At 53.0% G+C, this 25,762-nt stretch overlaps 3 protein-coding genes and 1 pseudogene across 21 annotated transcripts in view; 2 read left to right on the top strand and 2 right to left on the bottom strand.

Moving 5' to 3' along the window:
- Nucleotides 1-11,011, top strand: part of TNRC6C (trinucleotide repeat containing adaptor 6C) — a 264,335-nt gene extending 253,324 nt beyond the window's left edge. For 6 of the 9 annotated variants that reach the window (XM_050764151.1, XM_050764144.1, XM_050764143.1 and 3 more), the window contains 5 exons: nucleotides 1,039-1,155; nucleotides 1,627-1,821; nucleotides 6,891-6,961; nucleotides 8,138-8,277; nucleotides 9,204-11,011. In XM_050764151.1, coding sequence (XP_050620108.1) covers nucleotides 1,039-1,155; nucleotides 1,627-1,821; nucleotides 6,891-6,961; nucleotides 8,138-8,277; nucleotides 9,204-9,564 — 884 coding nt within the window. In that variant the 3' untranslated portion in view covers nucleotides 9,565-11,011. The remainder of the gene's footprint in view (nucleotides 1-1,038; nucleotides 1,156-1,626; nucleotides 1,822-6,890; nucleotides 6,962-8,137; nucleotides 8,278-9,203) is intronic. The other 3 variants (XM_050764149.1, XM_050764150.1, XM_050764152.1) reach the window with 1 other exon arrangement.
- Nucleotides 10,198-11,011, top strand: LOC126939272 (uncharacterized; annotated as a pseudogene). The gene has a single exon (XR_007720322.1). The product of XR_007720322.1 is annotated as an uncharacterized LOC126939272 (transcript).
- A 225-nt stretch (nucleotides 11,012-11,236) lies between these two features.
- Nucleotides 11,237-17,806, bottom strand: LOC126939237 (PGC-1 and ERR-induced regulator in muscle protein 1-like). 2 transcript variants are annotated; one of them, XM_050764423.1, is made up of 2 exons: nucleotides 16,810-17,806; nucleotides 11,237-16,770 (listed from the first exon to the last, which is right to left on the bottom strand). In XM_050764423.1, the coding sequence occupies exons 1-2, from the start codon at nucleotides 17,270-17,272 to the stop codon at nucleotides 16,391-16,393; spliced, it is 843 nt and encodes a 280-aa protein (XP_050620380.1). In that variant the 5' UTR covers nucleotides 17,273-17,806; the 3' UTR covers nucleotides 11,237-16,390. The 2 variants fall into 2 exon arrangements, with proteins under 2 accessions (XP_050620380.1, XP_050620379.1); XM_050764422.1 differs by having other exon boundaries at nucleotides 11,237-17,806.
- An 81-nt stretch (nucleotides 17,807-17,887) lies between these two features.
- TMC6 (transmembrane channel like 6) overlaps nucleotides 17,888-25,762 on the bottom strand; it is a 19,828-nt gene continuing 11,953 nt past the window's right edge. For 8 of the 9 annotated variants that reach the window (XM_050764219.1, XM_050764216.1, XM_050764215.1 and 5 more), the window contains 9 exons: nucleotides 25,554-25,705; nucleotides 25,194-25,373; nucleotides 23,852-23,947; nucleotides 23,529-23,604; nucleotides 22,323-22,456; nucleotides 21,989-22,165; nucleotides 21,661-21,739; nucleotides 18,515-18,591; nucleotides 17,888-18,182 (listed from right to left, as the gene is read on the bottom strand). In XM_050764219.1, coding sequence (XP_050620176.1) covers nucleotides 18,119-18,182; nucleotides 18,515-18,591; nucleotides 21,661-21,739; nucleotides 21,989-22,165; nucleotides 22,323-22,456; nucleotides 23,529-23,604; nucleotides 23,852-23,947; nucleotides 25,194-25,373; nucleotides 25,554-25,705 — 1,035 coding nt within the window. In that variant the 3' untranslated portion in view covers nucleotides 17,888-18,118. Of the gene's footprint in view, nucleotides 18,183-18,514; nucleotides 18,592-21,660; nucleotides 21,740-21,948; nucleotides 22,166-22,322; nucleotides 22,457-23,528; nucleotides 23,605-23,851; nucleotides 23,948-25,193; nucleotides 25,374-25,553; nucleotides 25,706-25,762 lie in introns of those variants that run through there. The other variant, XR_007720310.1, reaches the window with a different exon arrangement.

Genomic DNA, 25,762 nt, shown 5'->3' with positions numbered 1-25,762 from the left:
AGGATCCATGCCCTGGCAGAGTTATTGTCCCAATGAGAGCTCTTTCCATCCTGCATTCACCCCAGCTGTCACCGTTACTCCGTCCTCACTCTTCTCCAGCTTCTTGCTTTCTTCACAGAATTGAAAGGGAGAGCCACATTAGAAAATACAAAATAAAACCAAGCAGCGAGGAGCTGAGCTTTCACACAAGGGATCGAGGTGCCTGAAGGATGGCCCATTTACCCCAAGTCTCCCTTTCAGGCACAGGGACGAGCTTTCCTCAAAAAACTACAGTCCTAGGGATAGAATAACTCAAGTCCATATACACAGTTATTAGGACAGATGTCTCTTAATTATTCATGTATTTAAAAAGGGAATCATGAGCCGGGTGTGGTGGCATCTGTGATCCCTGCCGCTCAGGAGGCTGAGGCAAGAGGATCACCCAGCCCAGGAGGTTGAGGCTGCTGTGCACTGTGATCACGCCTGTGAACAGCCACTGTGCTGCAGTGTGGGTGACATAGCAACAGCCCCATCTCTTAAAAAAAAAATTTTTTTAAGCAAAATACGAGTTCGGAAGCTGATGGGACACCCCAGTCAGAAGAAATGTTCAAATTTTTATGGCACATTTTGTAATGAATGGCTTGGAGTTTTGTTCTTCTATTTTGTAGCCATTGTTTGAACTGTGAAAGGAGTAGATTGCCCTGGATTTTTATTTTATCTTATTTGGGAGAGGAAATCAATGTGGTGCTTTAAAACTCTGACATGGCATTTTAAGCATTCTGGCGGGAATTCTCAAAGAAGCTCATGCTGCTTCTTGCCCTTTGATTCCTCCGCCTTCAGCAACATCCCAGGACTCCCTGAGTGGCTACAGGGACCCAGAATAGGAGGCATGCCCTGTTTCTTCCTTCCCACATGACACTTTCATGTTCAGGCTTCTATTAAAAATGGCAGCCTAGGGAGAGGTTGATTCTTGATGGTTAAGATTCTCACACCCCGCAGTTAGAGTCACGAACCCGGACACCGCCACCACCTTGCTCAGTGCCGTGTTTGGTTCTGCAGGGTCCTCCCCGCCATCATCTCAGAATGCCACGCTGCCTTCCTCGAGTGCCTGGCCGCTCAGTGCCTCCGGCTACAGTAGCTCTTTCAGCAGCATTGCATCCGCACCTAGCGTTGCAGGTACGCGCCTAGCCTCTAGACTTGCAGGTAGCATTTTCTTTCTTTCCCCAAACAAAACTTTGACACGCCCCAGCTTTTCCTATTGGCTCTTCACTCACTCCCTGAGCTGGGAGGCCGTGTGGCATGATAGAGGATGGGTGGGGGCCTTGCCCAGGCACAGTGGGCACCTTGGGCACATCAGCTTGCACACACATGGAAGTGGTGACATCTTCTCCATACAAGTGTGTGGGCCCATTGCCTTTTCTCTTCCTTTCCCCCATGGCCACAAGACAAGGGGTATGCAAGGTTTTGAAAACTTAGAGGTAAAACACTTCTGGGAATTTGCAGTTACTTGAGTTTGCCAGGGGCTTGACTTGGTGTTTCTTTGCCTATCACACAGTCTGCTGGTGTTAGAGAGCACTCTGTGTGGCTCCCCAAACACAGCAGTGTTTGTCTCAAGACTGCGTATTCTCCATCTCTCTGCCTTTCTAGGTAAACTGTCAGACATTAAATCGACGTGGTCCTCTGGCCCTGCCTCCCACACGCAAGCCTCTCTGTCTCATGAACTGTGGAAGGTGCCCAGAAACACTACTGCACCCACGAGGCCACCTCCAGGGTTAACCAATCCCAAGCCCTCCTCCACCTGGGGTGCCAGCCCCCTCGGCTGGACCAGCTCCTACTCCTCAGGTAAGCTTCATGCTCCTCGTGTTCCAATGGGGGCCTTACCTTTTCGGGGATGTGCTTATCACTTCGTCCTGTACCTCCTTTGTAAGGACCCCTGCCTCTAACTCTGGAGCCTGGGAGGGCTTAGGAAGGCACCAGGGCCACCCTAGATGTCCAGGGCATTAGCTGGGTGAGCCTGGTGTTTTTAGCATCAGCCTAGGTGTGCCAGCACACAGCAGGTTTGCTCTGGGCCAAGAGGTCCCAGGCGGTTCCAGCACCCATTGAGGGCCCACGCTGGCCACCTCCATCCTCAGGAGTGCAGCTGCCCCGCACTGGGTCATTAGAGGCCCGCACAGTCCTTTAGGCTGTCTGCCCCCATGAACCCCACACAGGGATCTGGATTTCTGCTTTTTATATTTGCTTCTCCACAAGATGTCACTGAGACATAAGGCTTTTCCAGACCCAAAACGAAACAAACCCCACCAGTTTGAAAACACAACTCTCATAATATTGCAGCTTCTCTCAGGTGCTTCATGTCGAACCTCAGAGATGAGAAAAATGTACTGGGAATTGAAGAAACTGAAGACTTAAACCAATGTGGGCAACAAAGCGAGACCCCATCTCCACAAAAGAATAAAAAAATAAGTGGGGCGTAGTGGCACATACCTGTGATCCCAACTGCTGGGGAGGCTGAAATGGGAGAACAACTCAAGCCCAGGAGATTGAGGCTACAGTGAGCTATGCTTGAGCCACTGCACTCCAGCCTGGGTGACAGAGTGAGACCCTGTCTCTAAAAAAATAATAGTAATAAATAACAAAATGTTTAAAATCAGCTGCAGATAGTGTATTCGTCCATTTTCACACTCCTGATGAAGACATACCCGAGACCGGGCAATTTACAAAAGAAAGAGGTTTATTAGACTTACAGTTCCACGGGACTGGGGAGGGCTCACATTCCTGGCAGAAGGTGAAAGGCATGTCTCACATGGTTGCAGACAAGGAGAGAGAGAGCTTGTGCAGGGAAACTCCCATTTAACATCAGATCTCATGAGACTTATTCACTATCATGAAAACAGTATGGAAAAGACCTTCCCCCATAATTCAGTTACCTCCCACTGGGCTCCTTCCACGAAACATGGGAATTGTGGGAGTTACAATTCAAGATGAGATTTGGGTAGGGACACAGCCACACCATATCATTCTGCCTCTGACCCCTCCCAAATCTCATGTCCTCACATTTCAAAACCAATTATGCCTTCCCAGCAGTTCCCCAAAGTCTTCATTTCAGCATTAACTCAGAAGTCCACAGTCCAAAGTCTGTCTGAGATAAGGCAAGTCCCTTCCACCTACAAGCCTGTAAAATCAAAAGCAAGTTAGTTACTTCCTAGATACAATGGGGGTACAGGCATTGGGTAAATACAGTCATTCCAAATGGGAGAAATAGGCCAAAACAAAGGGGCTACAGATCCCATGCAAGACTGAAATCCAGCAGGACAGTCAAATCTTAAAGCTCCAAAATGATCTTCTTTGACTCCATGTCTCACATCTGGGTCATGCTTAGGCAAGAGGTTGGTTGCCATGGTATTGGGCAGCTCTTCAGGGTACAGCCTCCCTCTTGGCTGCCTTCACGTGCTGGTATTGAGTGTCTGCGGCTTTTCCGGGCACACGGTGCAGGCTGTCAGTGGATCTACCATTCTGGGGTCTAGAGGACGGTGACCTTCTTCTCACAGCTCTACTAGGTGGTGCCCCAGCAGGGACTTTGTGTGGGGGCTCCACCCCCACATTTCCTTTCCACACTGCCCTAGCAGAGGTTCTCCATGAGAGCCCTGCCCCTGCAGCAAACTATCGTCTGAACATCCAGGCATTTCCATGCATCCTCCGAAATCTAGGTGGAGGTTCCCAAACCTCAGTTCTTCACTTCTGTGCACCCAGAGTCTCAACACCATGTGGAAGCTGCCAAGGCTTGGAGATTGCACCCTCTGAAGCCATGGCCCAGGCTGTACCTTGGCCCCTTTTAGTCACAGCCAGAGCAGGTGGGACACAGGGCACCAAATTCTTAAACTGCACACAGCGTGTGGACCCTGGGCCTGGCCTATGAAGCCATTTTTTCCTTGTAGGCCTCTGAGCCTGTGCTGGGAGGGGCTTCTATGAAGACCTCTTACATGCTCTAGAGACAGTCTCCATTTTCCCCATTGTCTTGGGGATTAACTTGCAGCTCCTCGTTACGTAGGCAAATTTCTGCACCCTGCTTGAATTTTTCCTCAGAAAATGGGATTTCCTTTTTTTTTTTTTTGAGATAGAATTTCACTCTTGTCACCCAGGCTGGAGTACAATGGCGTGATCTCGGCACACTGCCACCTCTGCCTCCCAGGTTCAAGCAATTCTCCTGCCTCAGCCTCCTGAGTAGCTGGGATTACAGGTGCCCACCATGCCTAGCTAATTTTTGTATTTTTAGTAGAGATGGGGTTTCACCATGTTGGCCAGGCTGGTCTCAAACTACTGACCTCAGGTAATCCACCCATCTCAGCCTCCCAAATGCTGGGATTACAGGCGTGAGCCACCGTACCCAGCCAATTTTCTGAACTTTTATGTTCCGCTTCCCTTATAAAACTGAATGCTTTTAACAGCACCCAAGTCACCTCTTGAATGCTTTGCTGCTTAGAAATTTCTTCTGCCAGATACCCTAAATCATCTCTCTCAAGTTGAAGGTTCCACAAATCTCTAGGGCACCAGTCTCTTTGCTAAAATGACAAGAGCCACCTTTGCTCCAGTTCCCAAAAAGTTCCTCATTGTCATCTGAGACCACTTCAGCCTGGACATTATTGTCCATATCCCTATCAGCACTTTTGTCAAAGCCATTTCACAAGTCTCTAGGAAGTTACAAACTTTCCCACATTTTCCCATCTTTTTCTGAGGCTTGAGTTCCAACCTCTGCCTGTTACCCAGTTCCAAAGTTGCTTCTGTGCAGAGACCAGCTTGACTGGGGAGACCCTAACCCAGCGGTGCTAGAGGAATTAAAGACACAGAAATATAGAGGTGTGACGTGGGATATCAGGGGTCTCACAGTCTTCAGAGCTGAGAGCCCTGAACAGAGATTTACCCACATATTCATTAACAGCAAGTCAGTCATTAGCATTGTTTTTATAGATACTAGATTAACTAAAAGTATCCCTTATGGGAAAGGAAGGGATGGGCCGAAATAAAGGGATGAGTTGGGCTAGTTATTTGCAGCAGGAGCACGTCCTTAAGGCACAGATCGCTCATGCTATTGTTTGTGGCTTAAGAATACCTTTAAGCAGTTTTCCGCCCTGGATGGGCCAGGTGTTCCTTGCCCTCATTCTGGTAAACCCACAACCTTCCAGTGTGGGCTTTATGGCCATCATGAACATGTCACAGTGCTGCAGAGATTTTGTTTATGGCCAGTTTTGGGCCAGTTTAATGGCCAGATTTGGGGCGGGGGGAGCTGTTCCCAACATGTTCCCCTTCTTTGATTTGCAAAGCAATAAAAGCAAAGGCAGCTTTGTCACGGTGAGCTACTTCTTGCAGGAGTCAGGATCCGCATCTGCAGACTGTACAAAGACAACACAGATTAAAAGCACAATCATCGTTGAAATCACAGAGCTTCCAAGTGTTTTTATCCATTTTAATGGGTTACTAGCTGCTAATCTGTCTGCAGCTCCTTCTAGCACTCCAGTTCCTGGCATTAAGGTCAGGTGCGCCTGGGATGCTTTAAATATTTGTTCTTTTAATTTTGCAATATCCAAAAACAAGTTTGTAGAGTGTCCCTCTAGATGCTTTTTTGGTCTTTCCCAAATTTTGATCTTATTAAGAGCTATTAATAGTTTCCACAAATCCTTATGTTTAGCTCCTACAACGGGCCATATCATTTGAGGTTGAGGTGCCACTATACCGCCATGGTTCCAGATAATGGGAACTTTTGCCATACTTCTTATCATTTCTACCCTCTGACCATTTTGTTCAGATCAGCTGAACATAGTGTGGCCGAGGCACACAGACTGAGAGGTGCAGTTCAAGCTAAACATCCCCTTGGGGGACCAGTGAATAATGATTCCATAGGAATTGATGTGCAGCACCTCTGCCTGTTCTGCATATCCCTGTCAGCTTTTTTGTCAAAGCCATTTCACAAGTCTCTAGGAAGTTCCAAACTGTCCCACATTTTCCCATCTTTTTCTGAGCCTTGAGTTCCAACCTCTGCCTGTTACCCAGTTCCAAAGTTGCTTCCACATTTTCAGGTATCTTTTCAGCAGCACCCCACTCTACTGGTACCAGTTTACTTTATTAGTCCATTTTCATGCTGCTGGTAAAGACATACCCAAGATGAGGCAATTTACAAAAGAAAGAGGTTTATTGGACTTACAACTCCACGTGGCTGGGGAGGCCTCATAGTCATGGCAGAAGGTGAAAGGCACATCTCACATGGTGGCAGACAAGAGAGCTTGTACAGAGAAACTCCAGTTGTTTAAACCGTCAGATCTTGTGAGACTATCACGAGAACAGCACAGGAAAGACGTGCCCCCATGATTCAATTACCTCCTACCACATTCCTCCCACAAAACATGGGAATCATGGGAGTTACGATTCAGGATGAGATTTGAATGGGGACACAGCCAGACCATATCAGATAGTTTGAAAGTAATAGTTTCTGCCTTTTAGCAGCAGTCTTTAGGGATTTGCTCTGTTGTATTAACCAGAAGAACCTGGGAGCACTGATTCCACACCAGGTCTGGGGACAGGCAGAGGTGGAGACCAGAGCTTTCCTGGAGATTGTCAGGCCTCTCACCCCCGTCTCTCCTGGCACAGATGGGAAAACACGGGTCTCCTGGGCTGGCGGGAAGATCCAAGAAGTCAGAGTCACCACGGGGAAGTGGGAAGGGGGTCTGCAGGAACTGTGAGGTTTTGGTTTACCAAAGAAAGTATGGACCTCCCAGGCTGAGAAAGGCTGTCCTAGATCATGTGGTGATGGTCCGTGATGGCCCGTGCTGTCCCACACTTCAGCACAGTAAGAGGTGGGGAGGCCGCACTATCCACTGGCACCGGGGCCTTGTCAACCGGGTTCTCCCCTCTTGTTGCAGGTTCTGCCTGGAGCACCGACGCCTCAGGAAGAACCAGCAGCTGGCTCGTTCTTCGAAACCTCACTCCCCAGGTGCAGTACGGTGCCCCTGTGTCGCTGAGCATGATCCAAGGAGGGTTCCCTCTTGGCCCCCGATGCAGATGAGGCTGTCTGGTGGGGCGGGATAGTCGGGGGTTCTTGGTCAGGGTCCAGAGGTGATGCTGCACGGGAGGAGATGAGCAAGTGCCAGGCTTGGCTCCAGCAGCAGCAGCAGATGGGGTCCAGGGGTCTCTTTTAACCATGTTCTTGGTGAATTGTTTGTTTACCCACTAGAGGCTGGAAAAGTGTGCTCTGTAAATAGAATTGTTTATCTTACAACTACCCATTCAAGAGTGGTTGGGCCTGGCCGGTCGCAGTAGCTCACGCCTGTAATCCCAACACTTTGGGAGGTCGAGGCCAGGGATCACCTGAGCCCAAGATTTGGAGACCAGGCTGGGCAACATAGCAAGACCCCATGTGTGTATTTTTATAACATTTTTTAAAAGAGTGGTTTGGGCCGGGCGCGGTGGCTCAAGCCTGTAATCCCAGCACTTTGGGAGGCCGAGACGGGTGGATCACGAGGTCAGGAGATCGAGACCATCCTGGATAACACGGTGAAACCCCGTCTCTACTAAGAAATACAAAAAACTAGCCGGGCGAGGTGGCGGGCGCCTGTAGTCCCAGCTACTCGGGAGGCTGAGGCCGGAGAATGGCGTGAACCCGGGAGGCGGAGCTTGCAGTGAGCTGAGATCCGGCCACTGCACTCCAGCCTGGGCTACAGAGCGAGACTCCGTCTCAAAAAAAAAAAAAAGAGTGGTTTGGCCACGTCAGACTGTGGGGCTAGCCAGTCCCTTCTTGGGACCCAGGCCACACCCACCTACACATCTCCCAAGTCTGTTGTCAGCAGCTAGACCCAGGTGCCTTTTGCAAACCAGGGGCTCTGTGTGATGTGCTCTGGTGAAAGGAGAGCTGAACTCAAAGTGGGGTTTTTCTCCTTCCTCTGATTAGCCTAACTCATAAAATATAACTGAAACATCCAAGATTTTAGTTACACGTTTGGCCACAGAGATACAGAATGTGAACATTGTAAAATCACATATTATTAAAGCCTTTTAAAGAAAAACATTTTCCTAGTGTTTAGTGTATCCAGTTTCATGTTTTTTCTTTGGAAGGCTGTAGTGAAAGAAATCAGAAGAAAGCTCATTCATGCCCCTGTGCTTCCTCTGTCAGATTGATGGTTCTACACTGCGGACATTGTGTTTGCAACATGGGCCTCTCATCACATTCCACCTGAATCTGACTCAAGGCAATGCCGTGGTCCGGTATAGCTCCAAGGAGGAGGCTGCCAAGGCCCAGAAGTCTCTGCACATGTATGTTTCCTCACAGCCACCTCAGCGCTCCAAGTAGCTCCACATCCCCCAGAGCATTAGGTTAGGGGTGTTGCAGGGGGGTCCTGAGCCGCCATAGCAGCATCCCACAGGCTGGCCACCCTCCCGCTTCTGGAGGCCGGAGGTCTGACACCCAAGATGAAGGTGTGGGCAGGGCTGGTTTCTCCTGAGGCCTCTCTCCTTGGCTATAGACAGCTGCCCTCTCCCTCTGTTCTTACATGGTTGTCTCTTTGTGCATGTTGGTGCCCTGATATAAGGACACCAGTCATGTTGGACTAGGGCCCACCCATGTGACCTCATCTAACTAACTTAATTACCTCTTTAAAGACCCCATCTCCAAACACAGTTACATGGGGAGGTACTGGGGTTTAGGACTTCAGCAAAAGAATTGGGGGAAGGCGACACAGGTCAGTTCCTCACAGGTATCTTGAGACTTATTGTTTTTTTCTGCTGCTGAGTTGCTGTGTCTACTCCCCTCTGCCTGTGACACATTCCTACACAGGGCCCAGCAGCGGTCCTCACAGCCAACCCTTCACCCTGACGAAAGGTTGCTTTTGATAGAAGTATAAGTAGACCTGATCAGTAACATCACTTGAGACATGGAACCTAGAAATTAGTCATTCCTGTTTTTAGCCCAGGATGCAAATGACAGTGACCCTAAATGAGCCCACATTTAATGGTGTGTTCATGCACTTGAAGATGTACTCTCTGTACCAGTACGGTGTTGCTGCTAGAAGTCTGAACTGAGCAAAACCTTCACAGTCTGGGTTTGGAAATAGCAGTGGCAAAACAGAAGCCACACGATGGCTTCCAGGTAGCCTTTCCCAATACAAAGACAGAAAGCCGGTGCCACGAACTTAGCAGGACTTGGGGTGGCCCTGCTCACGTGCCCCATCTTGCTGTTGCAGGTGCGTCCTGGGAAACACTACCATCCTGGCTGAGTTCGCTGGCGAAGAAGAAGTGAATCGCTTCTTAGCCCAAGGCCAGGCGCTGCCACCCACCTCCAGCTGGCAGTCCAGTAGCGCGTCCAGCCAGCCGCGGCTCAGCGCAGCGGGCAGCTCCCATGGCCTGGTGCGCAGCGACGCTGGCCACTGGAATGCCCCATGCCTGGGTGGCAAGGGGAGCAGTGAGCTGCTGTGGGGCGGGGTGCCCCAGTACTCCAGCAGCCTGTGGGGCCCGCCCAGCGCTGACGATAGCAGGGTGATCGGCAGCCCCACCCCTCTGACCACCCTGCTGCCTGGGGACCTACTCAGCGGGGAGTCCCTGTAGGAGCTGCCATCATCAGCACCAGGAGAGCCGACCCCTCCCGGGACCCCTCCCAGATGGGCGGCCCCACAGACCCGCTGGAACCCAGCAGCGGCCACCCTTTTGAGTACCTCTGTCCAGGACTGAAGACGAACCTTGGCCACAGTCCTTGCGAACTGTTCGCAAAACAGTGCGGGCTGCGGTGGGTCAGCGTCACATGCTAATGACAGGATGTTCCTCGTAGCTTTTTATTTTGTGTGTCTTATGTTTGTATAGTGTGTTGTCATTTTGATTTTTTTTTTTTAAAGTATAAAAGCTGCTTAGAATAGTTCTATCATGAAGGGCACTTTTCAGATTGTGGGCTGGAAAGGGTTATTTTATCTGTGGGGGAGGGAGGGAGACGTGAAGCCTATTTAAAATGAGCCTGTGACGATTATGCACATTACCAGAGGCGGCCGGTAATCAGGGCAGAGTCTGGTGTGGACCGCCGGGCGCAGAGCGGCTCCACGGTAGGAGCTGAGCGGAAGGCGTGGGCTGCGATCTGCTCTCTGTTCCCCTGGATCCGCCTATGCACATTACCCTTGTTTCATTACTTTTTCATGTCATTTTTTTATCCCAAAAAATATTTTTTAAAAGTTAAAAAAAGACATATCAAACATGCAAATACTTGAATCCAGCAGGCCAATAGTGAAATGTGAACACTTTCTAATTCTACACTTCCAGGTTGACATCAGTACACAGAAACAGGCTCTAGGAAAAATTTCTAAGTTCATAGCCTCCATGTGTGTGAATGTGTGCGTGTTGAAACAGAAGTGTGTGTGCGTGTGTGGCGCGTGCTCCTGCACAGCGTGCATTTTCTGTGTTTGTGTGTTTGAAAGCGTGTGAGGATTTAACTGTGGGTTTTCCCTTGTATTCAGTATATGCTTTTTTTTTTTTTGGCGCATTGGTCAAACGTTTGTTATTATTAGCTTCTAACTTTGCACTGAGTGTCCTCGCCCTTCCTTTAGCTAATCCTATACATTACAGAGAATTCCTAGGACAGGGCTGGCGACAATTCATGTGTAAATGTTTACTCAAGGACTCTGTGACTGCGTTTAAAAAGTACAGTGTATATCTCTGGAGAAATAATATGTATACCTACCTTTAGCAGCTTTTTATTGTGGACTAATGCAAGAAAATTATTACCAGAGTATTGCACCATTTTTCCATTTGGAATATAAAGTTAAAGAGAAAAAAAAAACTGTTGTTGAACTGTGGCCATAGATACTTGTAAAGAATGGATGGTTCCGTGGAAGGAACAGAAACAAGCACTTGGGCGTGGGTTGTGACTGCTTTTGGGGGAGCCTGGGGTTTGGGCTCCCACCTGTTTACAGACCTTTTTTTCTCCTTCAGACTTTAAAATTTTAAAAATTTAAAAAGGAATTAAAAAAAAAAAAAAGACTTCCGTCGTAAAGAAACCTATTTTCAGAATGCAGATGCGCTCCTTCAGAGCTCTGGGACGGGACGGCGTTGTTCCCTCGGCCATCGTCGTGGACTCTGTCGATTGCTTTCGCCCCTTCGTCAAGGTGACAGGCGTTGTGGCCACTGTCTTGCACATGCCGGACGCGCTCTCAGGAAAGCCAGGGCTCCCGAGGGCAGCTCCACACCATTTCATGTATTTTTAAACCCAACTCCTAGCACTGAAGATGTTATTTAAAAAAAAAAAAAAAAAACCAACAAAAAAATGAAAAAAAAGAAAAAGAGGAAAAAAAAATCACAAAGAAGAAAAATACCTAATCTCTAATGTGTAGCAGTTACATATTTACCAAATAATGGACTCAAAAGAAATAGATGTTTGAAGAGTGCTTTATATATTAAAAATTGCTTTATGTTTTAAAAATGATCAATGTTTTGATTGTTTTGCAAGGAAGAAAGACAATGGAATAACATACCCTCAAGTATGTTTTAAAATATATATATATGAACATTGTGCTCCCTGCCTGCTTGATCAGGAAACTTGTGCATTACATTTTTTTTAATTAGCTTTTTAATGGTTTTATCAAAACAAAAAAAAATACAAAAAAAAAAAGTCCTGCAAGATTGCAGATCCACAAAAGCTGGTTTTATAGAGGATCATGAACTATGCACAAACTGGGTTCAAGACTTTTTTTCTCAAGTTTAGTAGGATATTTAGCAAAACCAACCTTCCTCAGAGTGACTGCATCTCATTGCCATTACATGCGTTCTATATATTTGATGGACATACACACGTGCGTATGTATATCCAATATGTGTGCGTGTGAGCGTGCGTGTGCGTATGTGCACCCGACATACCACTTCCCGTGCTGCCGGCGAGCATTGAGTTGTAGAAAAACTCCTGTTGTTTTAAAATTGGGGATGGAAGTCAAGAATATGTTTGTTTGTTTTTGGGTTTTGTTGGGTTTGTTTGAGGTTTTTTTTGTTTTTTTTTTGTTTGTTTTGTTTTGGGGTTTTTTGACCTTTTATTTTGAACTTAGTATGTCTGTAACTCTGAGATTAAAAAACAAGTTTGTGGCTCTTAATGTTTTCCTCATAGAATGTGATTGTTGAAGAACATGCATCGAAAGTTGCTTTCGAAAGTACAACGCTTTATTGAATCTTAATAAATTGCAATTTTTTTTCTTGGCTGTTCAAAGTAATGTGTTTTTCATTTTTCAAAACAGATACTATGGATGTCTACTTTGCAGCTGCGATGGGGAGAGCTGTCCCGCTGCGTGCGTTCCCTCTATAATTTCCTCAGAGCTCACATACGTACCTCTCTCATGAGTGAACTCAGACTTCCTGTTGTTTTGCTTTATTCTATCATTTGCTTTGTGGTTTTGCTGTAAATATTGAAATCTTAATCGTTGAGAGGCACAACCGAGCTTTCTAGCTCTCCACCCCCGCAGCCCATCCGAGTCTGTTCATCTGGTAACTTCTGTTTGGGATGGCAGCAAGCAGAGGCTGGGGCCTGCCTGCAGTCCTGGCAGAGGAGTGCCACTCACTTTTGCCTAGGGTCCAGTTTGGGCTTAAAAAATATTCAAAGAGAATAATGCGGATTTTTTGTGTTTCCTAGACATTTTATGCATTTATTTTTGTGGAATCACCTTCGCTAACTTTCACCGAGCACTTTGAGCACAGTGGAACTTCGGAAGCAGCACCAGCCTCACCCCAGAATCTCAGTTGGCATAGCTAGAAACTGAGTCCCTTCCTAGGACACTGGCCGTGGCCTTCAGGGTGTCCAGTGCCACCAGTGTGGCATTGGTGTTGCAGACCAGCCTCTGAAGACAAACCGAGCACCCCGGCGGCCCCTCACTCAAACTAAGCAAAGGTCTTCTTTCTGTCTCCACTCCCTGGGGAAAGGTCAAAGGTGGACCTGCCCACTTTGAGTCAATTCCTTCAAAAAGATGGGACCCGCACCGTGCCACAGGCTGCCCCCTCTCCACCATGGGGAAGGCGGGGTACTGCTGGCTCTGACCATCCTCTTTTGGAAATTGAGAAGGAAAGCATTGAGTGGGACCTAATCTGGAAAAGAAATTAAAGACCAGAAAAGGAAGCCGGGAATGAAACTCAAGATGCACCTGAACCTGGAAGCGGCAACCCTCGGCTCTGCACGGAGCCTCAGCAAGAGTTCCTTTTGTGCCTGCGTCACGATGGAGCAAACCGTACCCATGCCTGTGCGCTGGGAGAACAAGGTCAGCGCCCAAGGGCGTGCAAAGGATGTGGCAGGCTTCATGGAGGAGGTGGCATCTGCCCTGGGCCTGGGAGACCAGGTTGGATTTTGACAGACTGGCAACTCGGGGGACAGATGGGGAGCACAGTGTAAGCTAAAGCCCCATGTAGGGACCCCACACAAAGACCTTGTGGGCTTCCAGGGCACCATCTCCACCCATGGGTGGGAAGGAGGCTTGAAGAAAACAGGTTCTTCACCTGCATCTGTGGATATTTTTTTTTAAGTTTATTATTTTTTTTTTTTTTTTAATGACAGGTTCAGACCTGCCCTTTGTGGTTTGTGTATTTGTTTAATACAGGGTCTCTGTCTCCCAGGCTGGAGTGCAGTGATGTAATCTCAGCTCACTGCAACCTTGACCTCAAGCAATCTTCCCACCTCAGCCTCCCAAGTAGCTGGGACCACAAGCATGCATGCACCACCTACACTCAGCTCATTTCATTTTTTATTTTTGTACAGATGGGGTTTCACCGTGTTGCCCAGGCTGGTCTCGAACTGCTGGGAATACAGGCATGAGCCACTGTGCCCAGCCTCCTTTTTTTTTTTTTTTTTTTTTTTTTTTAACTATTTTGGCAACATCACGGCAGAACGCTAAAGGCAGAAAGCAGGGTGTCCAGCGGCTAGCAGTGTGGCATGCCAAGAAGGCTGTTCCAATGGGGGAGAAGCCAGCAGACGCAGAGGCGTTATGGTGTGCCTTGACTGTGTGTGTGTTCAGTGAAGAGGGAAAACGGAGACAGTGGGGCATCCCAAGAAGATCCTCTGCAGGAGTGCGGTGTCTACGGATGGACCAAGAAAACCTACGCAGGATCCAGATGGAAACAAAGCTGCTTAGCTCTGCACATCAGTGTTCAGCGGAGTTGTGGCTGATGGGCTTCTAGTGCAGGACTGGCCCCCGAACAGCAGCAAGTGTAGTATGCCTGGCCCCCAGGTCGTCATGAAAACCAGACGCAGACACTCGGGAGGCTGAGGCGGGAGGATCATCTGAGCCCAGGAGGTCGAGGCTGCAGTGAGCTGTGATCGTGCCACTGTACTCCAGGATGGGCAACAGAGTGAGCGCCCATCTCAAAAAAGCAGAAGCACATTTCCGAAGCCCCCCAAGCCCACGGGCATTTGTGACAACCTGGTACTTGGATAGGCCCAAACCAGGGGTTCTCAGCCTTGGCCCATATTAGAATTATCTGAAAGTTTTTAAGATAATTCACATCATGCCAGGCGCGGTGGCTCACACCTGTAATCCCAGCACTTTGGGAGGCCAAGGCGGGCAGATCACGAGGTCAGGAGATTGAGACCATCCTGGTAACAAGTGAAACCCCGACTCTACTAAAAATACAAAAAATTAGCCAGGTGTGGTGGCGGGCGCCTGTAGTCCTAGCTACTCGGGAGGCTGAGGCAGGAGAATGGCGTGAACCCGAGAGGCGGAGCTTGCAGTGAGCCAATATCGTACCACTGCACTCCAGCCTGGGCGACAGAGCAAGACTGTCTCAAAAAAAAAAAAAAAAAAGCCGGGCATGGCGGCACGTGCCTGTAATCCCAGCTACTCAGGAAGCTGAGACAGGAGAATCGCTTGAACCCAGTAGGCGGAGGTTGCGGTGAGCCAAGATTGTCCCATTGCACTCCAGCCTGGGCAACAAGAGTGAAACTCTGTCCCCCCCGGAAAAAAAAAAAAAAATCACATCCAAAATTTTAAAGAGAATTCACATCCAAATCAACTCAAAAACAGAAACTCTGGGGGTGGGCCTCAGGCACCAGTGTTTTTTTGTTTGTGTTGAGACAGGGTCTTGCTGTTGTCCATGCTGGATTCAAAACACCTGGGCTCAGCAGGTGTAGTGGTTCACACTGTAATCCCAGCACTTCGGGAGGCTGAGGCAGGCAGATCACTTGAGGTCAGGAGATCGAGACCAGCCTGACCATCACGGTAAAACCCCATCCCTCCTAAAAAATACAAAGATCAGCCCTATATGGTGGCATGCGTCTGTAATCCCAGCTACTTGGGAGGCTGAGGCAGTGAGCCAAGATCGTAGAACTGCACTCCAGCCTGGGCAACAGAGCAAGACTCTCTCAAAAAGCAAATAAACCGAAACTCTTGGGCTCAAGCAATCCTCCACCTCAGCCTCTGGAGCAGCTGCAATTACAGACACACGCCACCACCTCCAGCAAGTACCAACGTTTTTAAAACCTCTTCGGTGGGTTCTGTTGTGCAGCCAAGGCTGAGAAGCAGTGGCATCGCGGAGTCTTGTCATTCAGCCTGAAATAGCACCAACTTCCCATCCACTCAAACAACAGTTTGCAGTTTCCAGGTCTTAGGCTGTTCTCGTCAGGCAAACACCTCAAACGGGTGCCAGGCACGGTACACAGCACACGAACTGTGTCACTTGATACAGCAGCCCCATGAGGCGAGGAGCTGGGAGGTCACGGAACACACCCCAGGGCACCCAAGGACACACGGAAGCCCAGGCCTCCAGCACACAAGGGCTGCTCCGAAGAAACACAGGAAGTCCTCGCTGGAGGGTCTGTGGCCACAAGGTGGGGCCACAAGGTGGGTCCGCAGACAGAACCAACAGGAGAGAGAGGACAGGCTCACCCAGCCGTAGGGCCTCAGGCTGGACATCCAGTGGGAGTGGATGCCGCCGTCTCAAGGCAGAATTCCCTCTGTGGGAAACCTGGGTTTCTGCTCTTGAAGCTTTCAGCTGATGGGATGAGGCCCACCCACATTCTCAAGAATGATCTTTAGGTGTAATCAACTGTAGTAGTTCACCACATTCCAGCAGCACACGATCGCAGCAACACCTCGGTTCCTGTTGATGAGATCACTGGGCCCCACAGCCTGGCCTGGTTGACACAAACGACTGACTAGCACACACGGTAATTCTCCAGAAATATCTGGGACAAGTTCTTCCACTTCCCTGCCATAAGCAGCTGGTACTGTGCTTTGTGAGGCTGGCAAGATGGGCTCAACAGGTCACAACCAATGATCATGTTGTCAAGCCAGCAGTGGCAGGCATACGTCCCCAGCCAGAGAGGGACCGTGATGGTTTGGAGGATGGCATCTGCACCGATGGGGGCCGGAAACCCTAGGTCAGTCACTCTGGACCATCAGTCACTTTCTGGACTGCCCACGCAGCTTCACCCAGCAGCGCTCACGCCTGAAGACGCTGCCACCGGCGGCCGCCCAGAATCAGCACCAGCTACTTGCTGAGGCCCAGAAGCACGACTTGGCTCAGATCCACCCAGACGGCCAACTCTGTGGGGCCCCGGTGGCAGCACCCAGATGTATGCAGAGCCCAGGAGCATCCCCATGGAACCGGGTGGGCTAGACCCAGTGCGGGGTCTGCTAACAGCCAGTGGCATCTCCACCTGGGTCTGACCCTTTTCTGGGCCCATCACTCTCCGACTGTTTCCCCACCCGGGCTCATTCCCCCAATCCGAAGCGCAGCTCCTCAGACATGAACCCTGGGTCGTGACGGGCTGGTCCCCGCAGACCTGGAGCACTGGGGTCGTGACGGGTTGGTCCCCACAGACCTGGAGCACTGGGGTCGTGACAGCCTGGTCCCCGCAGGCCTGGAGCACTGGGGCTGTGAGGGGCTGGTCCCCGCAGGCCTGGAGCACTGGGGCTGTGAGGGGCCGGTCCCCGCAGGCCTGGAGCACTGGGGTTGTGACGGGCCGGTCCCCGCGGGCCTGGAGCACTGGGGTTGTGACGGGCCGGTCCCCGCGGGCCTGGAGCACTGGGGCCGTGACGGGCCGGTCCCCGCGGGCCTGGAGCACTGGGGCCGTGACGGGCCGGTCCCCGCGGGCCTGGAGCACTGGGGCCGTGACGGGCCGGTCCCCGCGGGCCTGGAGCACTGGGGCCGTGACGGGCCGGTCCCCGCGGGCCTGGAGCACTGGGGCCGTGACGGGCCGGTCCCCGCGGGCCTGGAGCACTGGGGCCGTGACGGGCCGGTCCCCGCGGGCCTGGAGCACTGGGGCCGTGACGGGCCGGTCCCCGCGGGCCTGGAGCACTGGGGTCATGATGGGTTGGTTCCCGAATCCCTGTGCCCACCCCCCACAGCCTAGGGTTTTCGGTATCCCACGGGCTCCTCAAACTCAGCCCAATCAGACCCAGGGTCACCATGCTCCAGCCAACTGCTGGCAGCCAGACGCAGGGGGCCAGCTCTGCCTCACCAAGCCCTGTGCGCCTCCAAGCCCAGGTGCTGGCTGCCTATGCCTGGGAGGCAACTGTCCCCACAGCTCATTTGCAACTGGTATGTCTCCCCTCCAAGTCCCTCTCTAAATTTGCCTCCTGCTCCAGTGATGGTTGATGCATCGCTCTGGTCACGATCCTTGCCTGCTCGGCTCACTTGTGCAGTGTAAGCCCCTTCTGGGCGCAGGTTCAGGCTGGTCAAAGGCAGTAAGCGGATCAAGCCCTGGCACAGTCCAGTTCCTGCCATCTGGGGCTTGACCAGCAGAGGGCGCCCCCACTCCAGCTGAGGTTCCCACGACCCAGGACGGCGCCTGGAGGTGGCCCCAGGGCAGCGGGAACAGACCCTGGGCAGCGGGAACAGACCCTGGGCAGCGGGAACAGGCCCTGGGCACCGTGCTCAGGCACAGGCTCCAGTCACAGGCACAGAGCCCCAAGGGACAAGCCCATCTGCAAAACCCCTTTAATCAGAAGAAACAGAGTCCCAGGCAGGGCAGAGTTCACTGTGGATGCCCAAGCCGGATTCACCCACCCTTCTGGCTCCAGCCCAGGCGCAGCTGCGGCTTTCGAGAGGCCAGACAGTGTCCTCTTTGTCCTGATGTCCCAGCAGGGTCACTGGGAGGCACCAGTGTGGTCTCAGGGTGCTGGGCGGGCCCGTGAGGCCCATCGCTGTCCCCCTAGTCATCCCGTTCATCTGTGAGCAGGGTGGGGGGTGCTGCAGTCTCCTCGGTTGTCCCAACCCTGCCAGAAAGAGACGTCACCGACGGGACCCCGTCAACATCAACATCCCTGCAACCTGGCTGGGCACAGCCAGGGCCCGGCGAGGGACTGGCCAGGCGCCCCACAGCCTTTCTCCTGAGATGTATTTTAAGTCCCTGTCAAAATGGTCAGGCTCCGGAGGCCAGAGAAGGCTCTAGAGAGTGAAGGTGAGCGCCGGGGTGGGGATATTTGTAGGTCAAAAGCGATCAAGTGTCAGCAATGTCGTGGTGTAGCCCCAGTGGCAGCCCCACTGTCCAGCCCTGGACCCTCTCCCCCCCGGGCTCAATGTCCCCACTCCCTCCACAGACCCTCACCTGCTCCTCTCCTCCCTCTCCTTCCTCTCGTAGATGGAGTGAAGCTTGTTGATTAAGAAGATTTTGTCTTCCCCCTCCTAGAAAAGCCAGAACACAAAGGGGAGAAGTCATCCATGAGCCCATCCAGAGCCAGCCTGTTCCCAAGTGCATTTGAGAGAAAACTCACGAGGTGCATTCAACATCACAAGCAGCAAAAAGGTAAAAGAAAAAGTAAAAGGTGAAAGGGCCACCAAACAAGGACAAGGAAAAACCAAGAGCCAGGAAGTGGGCATATGTGTAGATCTAAGCTTCCTAGTGGCCAAAGTAAAAAGGGAAATATAATCAGCAGCCCAGAGCCGGCCTGACTCAATGTAAAACCGGCCCTGCCACTTACTGGCTCTGCCTTGGGTTACTAACTCTCTGACCTCAGTGGCAGCATCTGGAAAGGGGGATAATAACACAAGGCACAGGGTTTACGTGAGTCTCCTGCTGCCGCTGTAACAAGCTGTCAACTTCGTGGCTTAAACACCGCCAGTTTCTCAACTTTCAGTTCTGGAGGTGAGAAGTCTAAAATGAGTCTCACTGGGCTCCAATCAAGCATCATCAAGGCTATGCTCCTCCTGGAGGCTTCGGGGGAGAATCCCCTTCCTCGTCTTTTCCAGCTTCTAGAGGCCCCTGGACTCCTTGGCTCTCAGCCCTTTCCTCCACTTCAAAGCCAGCAGTGGCCGCTCAAGTTCCGCTCACGTGGCGCCACGCTGACCCTGACACTCCAGCCTCCGTTTTTCACCTCGAAGGACCCTGAGATCATGCTGGATCACCATGATAATCCAGGGCCATCTCCTATACCAAGCCAGCTACCTTCACAACCGTACTTCCCCCAGCCACACAACATTTTCGCTGGCTCCATACAGTCTTAGGACGGGGACATCTTTGGGGCCAGTACTGGACTGACCCAGGGTTCTTTCGACAATGAAATGTGACAAGCAGAGGGGGCACTTAGCAAAGGACCTGGTGCACAGAAACCGAGCATCGGTGCTTGGGTCAGACCGGGATTCCCTGCAGGGAACCTTCACAAAGAGAACAGGAGTTCTGTCAAGAGCCACACGGATTGGCTCTGGGCACCTGGCAACCTGGCTCAGCCTAGGAGGGTCACTTAGAGTACCTTTAAGAAGAGACCATGGGCCCTTATGCAACAAACTAAGTTGCTTCTATCGAGTTGCTGATGAGTGTGGAGGGGCCGTGTGCTTGAGCCACGCCGACCTGCTCGGGGAAAGCTCAGGCCGACGGCCCCAAAGCCTGGGGTCAGAGCTCCGCCTTGGGTAGACACTACAGCCAGCATCCCCCTGGAGAAAGGTCCTTCCCATCCCAGAGCAACAGTGGGTAGAGCTGGGATTCTCCCAGCACCACTCTGCATTCCCCACCCGGACCCACCTGGCCCCTGGGGGCTCTGAAATGCCACCCAGTAGGGCAGGAGCCACTTCCCACTTCCAGTATCTATGGCCAGACAACCACCGAAGCCAAGATGCCCAGCTTTCAGCTCTGTGTGGTGAAACGGGAAAGGCAGGAGATGGGACAGTGTGTACTGCAGTGTTTACAACCCAAGCAACGTGGGAGCCATCCCATGAGCGCTTGGGACGAGCTGGGACGAGCTGCCTGGAGCCCTGGCTCCTGGCACCAACTATCCAGCAGCAGGGTCACATGGCTGCTGAGGCCCACGGGCTGCGCCCCACCATGCCCTCGCCTTGGCAGACACGAGCCGCTGATCCCGACAAGCACCCCCCTAGCCCTGGTGTGGAGCACGCCTAAGGACACTGGCACTCACCAGCCCCAGAGTAAAAACCTGCAGGAGGACAAACCACAATGGGAGGGGACGGGAAACCCTGGGGGGAGGGCAGAGCCCAGCAGCAGGATGCAAGCCTGGAAAAGACACAAGACCTGCTTCGTGGGGGCTGTTCCCCAGGGGAGAAGCCAGGCTGGGTGGCCCAGGGGGAAAAGTGCCTTGTCTCTAACTTGGTGGCTGCACAGTGGGCAAGAAGGTCCCCTGGGTGGAGGAAGTGGGCATGGGGGCCAGCTGCCGGGCACACACTCCTCCTGGGGGCTGCCCGTGGGGCATGGGGGCTGATCCCCTTCTGCAGCTCACTCCCATGCCACAGCATGAGGGCCTCATCACCTCACTCTGTCCCCCAGGCTGGAGTGCAGTGGCACAGTCATAGCTCACTGCAGCCTCAACCCGGGCTCAAGCCATCTCTTGCCTCAGCCTCCCAAGTAGCTGGGACCACAGGTGCACGCCACCATGCTCAGCTAACTTTTAAAATTTTTGCAGAGATGAGGTTTAGCTCTGTTACCCAGGCTGGTCTCGAGCTCCTGGGCACCAGCCATCCTCCCAACTTGGCCTCCCAAAGTGTTAGGACTATAGGCGTGAGCCACTGTACCCAGCCAAACATTGTTTTCTTCATAAAAATGTTTTGGCTAGGTGTGGTGGCTCACACCTGTAATCCTAGCACTTTGGGAGGCTGAGGTGGGCGGACTGCCTCAGGAGCTGGAGACCAGCATGGGCAACAGTGAAACCCCATCTCTATTAAAATTACAAAAATTAGCTGGGTGTGGCAGCAGGTGCCTGTAGTCCCAGCTACTTGGGAGGCTGAGGCAGGAGAAACGCTTGAGCCCAGGAGGCAGAGCTTGCAGCAGTGAGCCGAGATTGCGCCACTGCACTCCAGCCTGGGCCACAGAGTGAGACTCTGTCTCCAAAATAAAAGAAAGAAAAAGTTTTAAGTACTGACTGTCCCTCAACCTTACTCCCCCTATTTGTAAAATGAGTAAAGAGTCCATAGGGACCCAAAAGCCATTTCTGGGATCTCAGAAATCCTCACAGAGACTGTCTGAGCCCTCAGCGGGGCCACCCCCCGGAGGCTGAAACCAACCTCACCCGCCGGAGTCCCGGTCCCAGTGGGACCCTGCGGGTCCCTGGGGATCAGGAGCCTGGCTCCGTCTCACAGCTGCTTCGTCACTTGATCTGAAGCGCACATATTGATCAGGGTCACTTGTCTGGCAAACAAACCCTTTCACCAGCCAAGGCCCACAGGAGAGGATGTACAGGGGGGTGGAGGGGAGCGTCACCCCCGGGCGATCAAGACGGGGACTCAGGGCAGCCCAGGTCGGGCACTCACGTTGCTGATCTGCTCCTTGAGCAGGCAGATGACCCTCCGCTGGCCCCGCACCACCTGGATGTTGAGGTAGATCACGGCCCTGTGGGAGAGGGGCTGTCAGGCAGGGAGTGAGGGCTGTCTCCCCAGGGCCGCCCCCACTTGCGGGACTCACAGCAGCAGGGCCGCCCCCCCGCCCGCCGCGGGACTCACAGCAGCAGGGCCGCCCCCGCCCGCGGGACTCACAGCAGCAGGGCCCCCCCCGCCCACGGGACTCACAGCAGCAGGGCCGCCCCCACCTGAGGGACTCACAGCAGCAGGGCCGCCCCCCCCCCCCGCCCGCGGGACTCACAGCAGCAGGGCCGACACCAGGAAGACGAAGAAGGTGTTTTCCACCAGGTACCGGTGCACCCAGGGCAGCCAGGAGACCCTGGGGCCCGCCGCCTCCAGGTAGCGCACCCACACCCTGCCGGCCTCGTACATGCTGTCCAGGGTCCGGAAGGGGCCACAGGTGCTCGAGGGCTTCACCCTGGGGAAGAGGCCGACCAGGAACCCCCCAGCCCGGGCAACAGCCCACCCGGCTCCCTCCCAGCCCGTCCTCTTCACCCCTAAGTCTCGGGCCCCCCAGGCACCACTACCGAACCCAGGATGACACAGAAGGGTCCCCTCCCCCCGCCCCTACTCACTGCCAGACTGCGTAGCAGAGGAAGATGGCAGCGCCCAGGAAGGCGGGGAAGCAGAGCAGCGTGAGGAAGATCGTGCTCATGTGCGAGGCCAGCCAGGGCCGGCGCGGCGCCTGGCAGTTGGCCAGAAGGCTGGTCTGCGGGGAAAGGCTATGCTCTGCCACCGTCCTGCTACCCCTCAGCACCCCTCCAAGGCCTGGGGGAGCTCAAGAGGGAAGGGCGACCAGAGCTGTGCATGCAAGCAGGGCCCAGGACGGGACCCCGCTCCCTGCAGCCTACTCATTTACAGAGGAAGACAGAAGCCTGCAGGTCACTCACACGCAAAGGGGTGATGCCAACAGCACCTCCATCCGCTGAAGGTCGCTGCCATGCCAGGCTCTGCACACAACACTGTACACGCCACCTCCCTCAGTCCCCACAGGAACATGGTCCCCATTGCATGGATGAGGAAACAGCAGGCCAGACAAGACAGGAGCCAGGATGGCCAGGCGCAGTGTAATCCTAGCTCACGCCTGTAATCCCAGCACTTTGGGAGGCTGAGGTGGGCGGATCACGAGGTCAGGAGATCGAGACCATCCTGGCTAACACAGTGAAACCCCGTCTCTACTAAAAATACAAAAAAATTAGCCGGATGTGGTGGTGGGCACCTGTAGTCCCAGCTACTTGGGAGGCTGAGGCGGGAGAATGGCGTGAACCCAGGAGACGGAGCTTGCAGTGAGCCGAGATCGTACCACTGCACTCCAGCCTGGGCAACAAAGTGAGACTCTGTCTCAAACATAAAATAAAATAAAATATAAAATAAAATATAAAATAAATAAAATAAAATAAAGACAGGAGCCAGGATGGGAAGGGAGGTCCCAGTTCTCAGCCACTGGGCATGACCTAGTTGCGGACAGAGGACCAGGGTCACTTTTCCAGGGACCCAGCGGTCCCCAGGCTTAGTGTCTCCCAGAGCCCTGGCGCTACCCCTGGCCAAGTGCACACAGGCACCTGGTGATGACCTCTGAACCCAGCGATGCTTCCCGGCCTGCCAAAGACAGTGATGCCGGGAGGGGTCAGCCGTCCCTTGGGCTGAGGGACAGGCCAGGGCAGCCCTACTCCACTCCGGTGGGGAGGGTTCCAGTGTCCCAGGCGCTGCCCAGCTGAGTTCTGTCCCCACTGCCAGGCCGCCCTGCCAGCCCAGCCCTCCCCAGGCCTTGGCAGCCTCACCTTCTTGACGTAGAAGACGAGCAGCAGCTTGATGATCTGCACGGCGGGGAGGAGGGGTGAGAAGAGCACCCCCAGCCTGGGGAAGGGTGGCAGTTCAGGGGCTGCTCCGGTGCCCTCCCGCTCCCTAAGACCAGGCTGGTTCCAGACCACGGGCAGGGCATGTGAGAATGGCCAAAACTAGGTCCTGGTCAGGGCCTGCATCGCTCCAGGGTCCACGGCTGGGCCCGGCTGTGCCCCCAGTGGGAGGCAGGTGCAGGAACCCCAGGGGGAAAGGGGCACTGACCGAGGGGCCAGACAGCAGGAGGCAAGCAGAGGACCCTCACCAGGTCAGAGTCTGCCCGTAAATCAGCTCCAGGACATTCCGGGCGATGTCAAACTCCGGCTTCCGCCTCCTCTTCAGCTTCTTCTCGGAGATAATCCTGCCTCCGAGGACGACCCCAGAGAGTTAGACGGGAAAGCCACGCCCAGGGAGGCCGGCCCGAGTCCCCACACCCAGAGGCGCCCACCCCCCAGCCAGGTGACATCCTGGCCCTTCCACAGATAATGCCAAGGACAGACAGCCACCAGCCTGGGGCCCCCACCCAGGGCTTGGTCACACCGGCCTCTTCCAAAGTAGGCTCAGATACACCCAGAGTTAAACAAGCAGTATCAGCTCCAGCACCAAATGATTTTTTCTTTTTTGAAACAGGGTCTGGCTCTGTTGTCCAGGCTGGAGTGCAGTGGCACAATCGTGGCTCACTGCAGCCTTGACCTTCTGGGATCAAGCGATCCTCCCACCTCAGCCTCGTGAGTAGTTGGGACTCCAGACACACACCACCATGCCTAGCTAATTTTTATTTATTTTTATTTTTATTTTTTTAGAGACGAGGTCTCACTCTGTTGCCCAGGCTGGTCCCCAACTCCTGGGCTTAAGTGATCCTCCCACCTCAGCCTCCCAAAGTGCTGGGATTACAGGTGTGAGTCACCACACCAGCTCTCCTACTGATTTTTTTAATCTTGTTATTATTGTTAAATTCACGTATTCTCGAAGAAAACACCAAGAGGAAAACTCAGCTGAAGTACCAGAACCCGCAGCAGGATACCTGGGACATTTTTTAAATCTTCCTCCGCTGTCCATTCCCTGCTGCCTGTTTTTCCTTTGTATCCTAGACTGAGGTTGTGTCATACACATGTCGCTTTTTTTTTTTTTTATGACACAGTCTTGCTCTGTCGCCCAGGCTGGAGTGCAGAGGCGCAATCTCAGCTCACTGCAACCTCCGCTTCCCGGGTTCAAGCGATTCTCATGCCTCAGCCTCCCGAGTAGCTATGACTACTGGTGTGTGCCCCGACACCTGGCTAATTTTCGTGTTTTTAGTAGAGACGGGGTTTTGCCATGTTGGCCAGGCTGGTCTCAAACTCCTGACCTCAGGTGATCCACCCACCTCACCCTCCCAAAGTGCTGGGATTACAGGCGTGAGCCACCACGTCTGGCCATACATGTCCCTTTGAAACCTGTTTTCCTTCCCAATCTAAACATGAGTTGGGTTCTATTTCCAGAGTCTTCCTCTGAAGGGTGGAGACACAGGGCCCTGATGTGAAAGGTCCAGGCCTGAGAACCTCCCAGCCACGCGTACCGGCCACTAAGGGGAGAACGCTCCCCACCCAGCCCACCCAGGGCCTCCTCACCTCCACACCAGTTCCCCAAAGAGCGTGTCCAGAAGCATGAGGACAAAGTCCATCACCAGAAACCGGTACAGCTCCTGGCCCACAAAGTCCTCCCAGCACTGATCCTGCAGGACAGCCACCCTGCGGCCCAGCCAGTGGTAGCACAGTGTCCCCAGGATGGCCAGCTTGAGGATGAGGTTCCTGCAGAGGGCAGGGTGCAGAGACTGAGGGGTGGGTGCAGGGGACAGAAGATGCACCCCAGGGCCCCCACCAGGGGCTCAGCCACACCGGCCTCTTCCTAAGTAGGCTTGGATACACCCAGAGCTAAATAACCAGGATCAGCTCCAGCACCAAATGATGTTTCCATGCGCGGCCACACACCTGCAGATGGCCACGTACACCTCCAGTACCGGGGAGTCATGCGGCTCCAGGGCGGCCAGAACACGGCACAGGTAGGGGGCCCCCAGGTTGAGAAGGCCAACCACCAGGGGCAGGACCAGCAGCGCAGCCTCCTGGCCAGCAGCCTCCGGACTCTGCAGGGATTGGTGTCATGGAAGCCCCCCATTCATGGTGGGAGGGGGCAGCTACAG

This window comes from Macaca thibetana, chromosome 16 (genome assembly GCF_024542745.1).
Source record: "Macaca thibetana thibetana isolate TM-01 chromosome 16, ASM2454274v1, whole genome shotgun sequence".
Taxonomy (NCBI): Eukaryota; Metazoa; Chordata; class Mammalia; order Primates; family Cercopithecidae; genus Macaca; species Macaca thibetana.
Note: the sequence above shows the minus strand (reverse complement) of the source record. Positions and strands in the feature narration are given on the sequence as shown.

What these genes read in the sequence shown, in the direction of transcription:
- LOC126939237 (XM_050764422.1), bottom strand. Translation starts at nt 17,272, where the DNA reads ATGACCCCAGTGCTCCAGGCCCGCGGGGACCGGCCCGTCACGGCCCCA.